The sequence below is a fragment of the Capsicum annuum genome, chromosome 1, assembly GCF_002878395.1.
Source record: "Capsicum annuum cultivar UCD-10X-F1 chromosome 1, UCD10Xv1.1, whole genome shotgun sequence".
In the NCBI taxonomy this organism is placed as follows: domain Eukaryota; kingdom Viridiplantae; phylum Streptophyta; class Magnoliopsida; order Solanales; family Solanaceae; genus Capsicum; species Capsicum annuum.
This window is the reverse complement of record NC_061111.1, coordinates 227,664,010-227,668,716: the sequence shown is the minus strand read 5'-3', so window position 1 is coordinate 227,668,716 and position 4,707 is coordinate 227,664,010. Positions and strand designations below refer to the sequence as shown.

At 37.4% G+C, this 4,707-nt stretch overlaps 1 protein-coding gene across 1 annotated transcript; it reads right to left on the bottom strand.

Annotated features, from left to right (window-relative positions):
* Positions 1-470: 470 nt before the first annotated feature.
* Positions 471-4,412, bottom strand: LOC107840322 (stachyose synthase). The gene is made up of 4 exons (XM_016684158.2): positions 2,364-4,412; positions 2,082-2,259; positions 1,630-1,997; positions 471-1,176 (listed from the first exon to the last, which is right to left on the bottom strand). The coding sequence occupies exons 1-4, from the start codon at positions 3,876-3,878 to the stop codon at positions 583-585; spliced, it is 2,655 nt and encodes an 884-aa protein (XP_016539644.1). The 5' UTR covers positions 3,879-4,412; the 3' UTR covers positions 471-582.
* Between the last annotated feature and the right edge of the window lie 295 nt (positions 4,413-4,707).

The following is a 4,707-nucleotide window of genomic DNA, read 5'->3' as shown; positions in this document are numbered from 1 at the left end:
GTTGGGAGTACAGACAAAACCCTTCATACAACTTTTCCTCGAAAGTGTAGCTTCTAAATTTATTATTCAAATTACCTGTTTCAGTTTTCCATTTTTTATTTTATTTGTGAACAAGGAGCAGAGCTAGCTCATTATTGCGGGCTCGACTCAACTCAATAGCTTTTGATTCAAACTCTGTAATGATATTTCAAAGAATATATTGAATATGTATAAATATCATAACCTCTGTTTTTGAAACTATCTTCTTTGGGAAGTTACCATTGGTCAGTCGACAAACAAACCAACCTCTATCAAAAGAAAATTGATGAAAAGTTAAAAAGAGAATTAATAAAAGGAAATATTGACATAAAGTTGTAGCATTCGGGAACATTAGAGATCCTTCTATCGTGTATTGAACTCCGTAATTGATAGTGACACTAATGGAATCAGCAAGCAAACATACTAAATTAAGATGAATTTGCACTTGATGATTTCACTTTAATTCAAAATTATTATAATTAGTTGAACTGAATGTACTACTATGGTGCAAACATATTTTATAGTACATCACTATAAAAGACCACGTTACAAATTTACAAAGCACTAAAAAAGAAAAGTTACATAAGAAATGCCATTGGCTTCTTCGATCCAAGGAAGATTGAGGATCAATTTACCATCTTGAGTAGACCACACAAACTCAACTTCAGCACTATTCAAGTAACACTTGGTAGGCACCGCACTTGAGTAGGCTAAGAAATTCCCACCACCTTTAACTTCAACTTTTGCACTTGCATAATTAGCACCATGATCACCAGTAGCCTCCTCATATTGAAGTCCTTGTATGGCTCCTCCACTATTGAACATGTTGGTGAGTCCAATTGGAGCAAATTTAGCAATGGGACTGAGCTGTTTTATAGGTACAAAGCTAAAAATCTCAAAAGTAGATGGTTCAAGGGACATTGGAATTGTGTCTGAGGAAGGCTTTGTCAAAAGCAATTTCTCAGCTTGGTTGAGATACACAACATATTCTTCTGCTTTGCCCATTTCAGATGCTTCCTTCAGTTGGTCCCATTCAATGTCATCCACATGAACTGACCCTGTCATTGGCTTGTAGCAATTTGAGTATCCCTTGATTCTTTTCTCCTTTGGATCCCATCCTGCTCCTTGGCAATTGAATGCACCAATGACTCCTCCATACTATGCCCAAGAAGAAGAAAACCATAAATCATCTTTCGAATTCAGGGTTAATTTGTCACCGAACTTCACTTAATATGAGTATAAAGTAATAAAATGACAACTTCACTGACTAATCAATGGAACAATTTCTGCACCTCGATCTCAAATAAGTGGTTGTTGGCTATATGAATCCTCAATGTCCATATTTCTCTGTTTAAATTTATCCCAGACCCACATCTTAATAAGAAAACAGTAGCCACAAAAACATCAAGTTACTGATAACAAAAAATTTCTTATGGGGCTCTTAAGAGTTTAGTAACATTGTTTTTATAGCACGTAAAAGTTTAGTAAATTCAATGTGACAGAACAATAGTTTTGTTACTTTACTTTTCCATCGATAAAGTTTAATTATCATGCCCTACCTAGGCATGCAAAATACTAAAATTCAAGTACTTAGAAAATTGTGTGGCATACCTTGTTGAAATTCCAAATCTTGAGTATGGTTTTGCCATCAAAGAGTGGATTTTTGAAGATGCAATCCCTAGTGGGGAGTGCAAAATATTGGCACTTGGGAATGGTGCCATCAGGGAAAACTAGCTTTCTTAAAAGATCAAAATCATGGCCACCCACGGAGTCACTCACATAAACGGGACCTCCACATATAGCCCTGGAACCGGCATGGAACTTTGCACAGACATGATCAGATTGGAACATGTCCCAGTCTGGTTGAATAATCTGACCCATCCACATACTGTTATAGGCACAATGAATCATGTGAACACCCTGTAGCCAGTATACTCCATTGGGGTCACCATTTGGATCTTGGAACCAAAAATCATCCCCTATAATAACCACAAGAATATTACTAGTACCTTCTACATGTCCTGATAAATTATCTTATGAAATGGACAGGAAGAAATTCTTACCAACTCTTCCAATAGAGATTTGCTTTGTTCCTAGGAGGAAGAAGTCATTACATTGTTGCATACTGGATATGAGTCCAGTACCGTTGAAGTTCTTTGCTAGGGATTTTGATAGCCCATCGTAATATTTCTTTGCGAGCTCAACTCGACCACCATAGTACTCGCTGACATATTCCAGTGTCTGCAAGAAAAATTACCAGTTATAATTTGCTTATAAAATAAAATGAAGACAACAAACCACTTGCTAAAACTAAACTGGAACTGAAGAGTATTGAAAAAACATACATGGATAACGTCGACTTTAACTCCTGTAATTCCTACTTCAGAAAGGTAAGAATGCATTGAATCATAAAAATCATCAGCTTGATCAGGATGAACAAGTCCAATGCCACCTTCTACTATTTTGATCACTGCAAGATCATCCATGGTCCCATCAAGCCCCTGAGAAAGTTGACAAGGGGTTATCTTGGAATTTAAGTGGGTGGTTCCAGGCCTTACACCACCCCAAGCACCACACAGGGCATGCCATACATAAATATCATCCAGGCCTTTGAACTGTGTTCTCAAATCCCTGGTGAACGCTTTCATCCCCGAGTTGTCAGAATTGCAAGAGCTGCTTCCACACCCTTGGCTGTTAAATTGCAATTCTTCACCATTCTTGCACGTGGGCTGAAGAGAGTTTCCTTGGTCCCCACCAAACATCTCATTAAGTTCTTTCTTCAGTTTCTCAATCTTTATGTCAAACTGTGACAGATCATTAACTCCAGACTGAATCGCCTTGTCACGAGCCTTTTCTGCATGCTCAATCTCAATTGCCTTAGAGATTAACATCTTTGGCTTTTTGCGATCAAAAAGTGGTAGATTGGGTCCTAACAAGGATCCAGCCTTGTACTTTCTGAATTTCTCACCTTCATCAAGCCTATGGAGCCTGGCAGTCATTTGGGTTCCCCCAAGAACCAAATTTTTTGCATCTTCATGGGGTTCTTGATCATCAAAATTGATACTTTGCCAGCCATCATCGATAATAAGAAACCTAGGAGAAATCCCGCCTTGTGAAAATTCGTTCACTCCTTGCAAGACACCTGCTGGTTCCACAGTTAAATAAAAAGCATCCCAAGTGCACCAACCAAATTTATCTACAAGGGATGGAACTGATTTCTCTTCCAAGAGCTTAAAGGTATTTAGATAAACTCTAAGAGAAGTATAAGCCTCTTTCATCAAGTTACAAGGATTATCAGATACATGAACATACGCGATAGCACCAAAGGATGATGTTTTCACTTGGCTAGAACCACTCTCAGCACAGATAAGGACATGACCATCTGTGCCAGGGTGAAGTGCAGACCTGAATTTCCCTTCAATTATTGGTATAATAATAACATAAGATTTTATCTCAGGGACATCCAAGAGAACCCATTGGGTTTCCATTTGCAAATCTGAACCAGAATTCCCCACCCACTGAGTAGACCACCAAGTCTTGAACCGGAAAATGCTGAGGAAATCTCTGTCAGTGAATTCCCCTAATGAATTCATCAAGCAGTGAGATGGCTCCTCTTTGCTGAACCCCAAGAATCCACCTTTAAAAGACGTTGAATGTGCACGATGGAACAAGGGAAGTGGAGCACTGGATGTTTGGCAAACTGAAGAAAAGCTTGAAAAACTAACATTGCTCGGAACTTCAAAGAGCAATGGAACGTTCTTAACGAGGAGCTTTCCATTAGACAGTTCAAAAAAGTTATCCTCTTTCTGAGTTTTCAAGACATTGAAAACCGAGTTAACTGGATCATTTGGAGGTGCCATTACAGGGGAATAACTTAATAAAAATACAGGACACAAATGAGATGGGGAAAAAAAGAAAAGCTTTACTAGTACTACTAACTTTTAGAATGAAACTTTGAAACTAAAACTCAATTTTGAAAAAAAAAAAAAAAGAGTTCAGAATGAAGACGACGTGAGGAGAACTGGACCAGAGTAAAGCACGTACACCAACGAAATCAGATTGGAGAATTCTTGTATGATTTGTGTTGTTATGTTGGCTTGTGACTTGTGAGTAGTATGGTTAGGAAGAAGCAACAAATGTTTGTGACTGAAAAAGTAGAACTGCTGAGTGAAATGAATGAATTTATAGTACCAAAAGAAGAGAATGTATAATCAAGGTAGAGAGTTGAATAAATTGAAAGCAAAGAGTGCAGGTATATATAGAGGGAACTAAAGCCTTTAGAGGGATCTATTATCCTGCATTTGTACACACATTTTCACAACTTGAATCGGTGATATTTTTTCCTATTAGTTCAAGGTTCCGACAAATTCATGCGTGTTGAGAAAGTAAAATTATAGGTTGTCCTATGTCCAGATTGGTTGAGAAAAGGAGGGAAAAGTGGGGTTGGGGCGGTTGATTACACGGTAATTACTGTTTTATTTAGAAAGGGATTTCTCGAGGGTGGTTATCTTTGTGGTCCTTCTAGTACACCAAAGCATTTAAATTCGGGCACATATTTGTTTAATTGTTTCATTTGTACTGGAAACTGAAAAATACTACCCTCCCTTAATTCACTTTTACATATTCATTTTTCTATTTTTTAAGAAAATGTTAATAATATTTGTATAATTTATAAAATTAATAAATATT

What these genes read in the sequence shown, in the direction of transcription:
- LOC107840322 (XM_016684158.2), bottom strand. Translation starts at nt 3,878, where the DNA reads ATGGCACCTCCAAATGATCCAGTTAACTCGGTTTTCAATGTCTTGAAA. An exon ending in TTAAAGTCGACGTTATCCAT is followed by an intron (nt 2,260 to 2,363) that starts GTATGTTTTTTC and finishes TTTTTCTTGCAG; the next exon opens with ACACTGGAATATGTCAGCGA. An exon ending in AATCTCTATTGGAAGAGTTG is followed by an intron (nt 1,998 to 2,081) that starts GTAAGAATTTCT and finishes TGGTTATTATAG; the next exon opens with GGGATGATTTTTGGTTCCAA.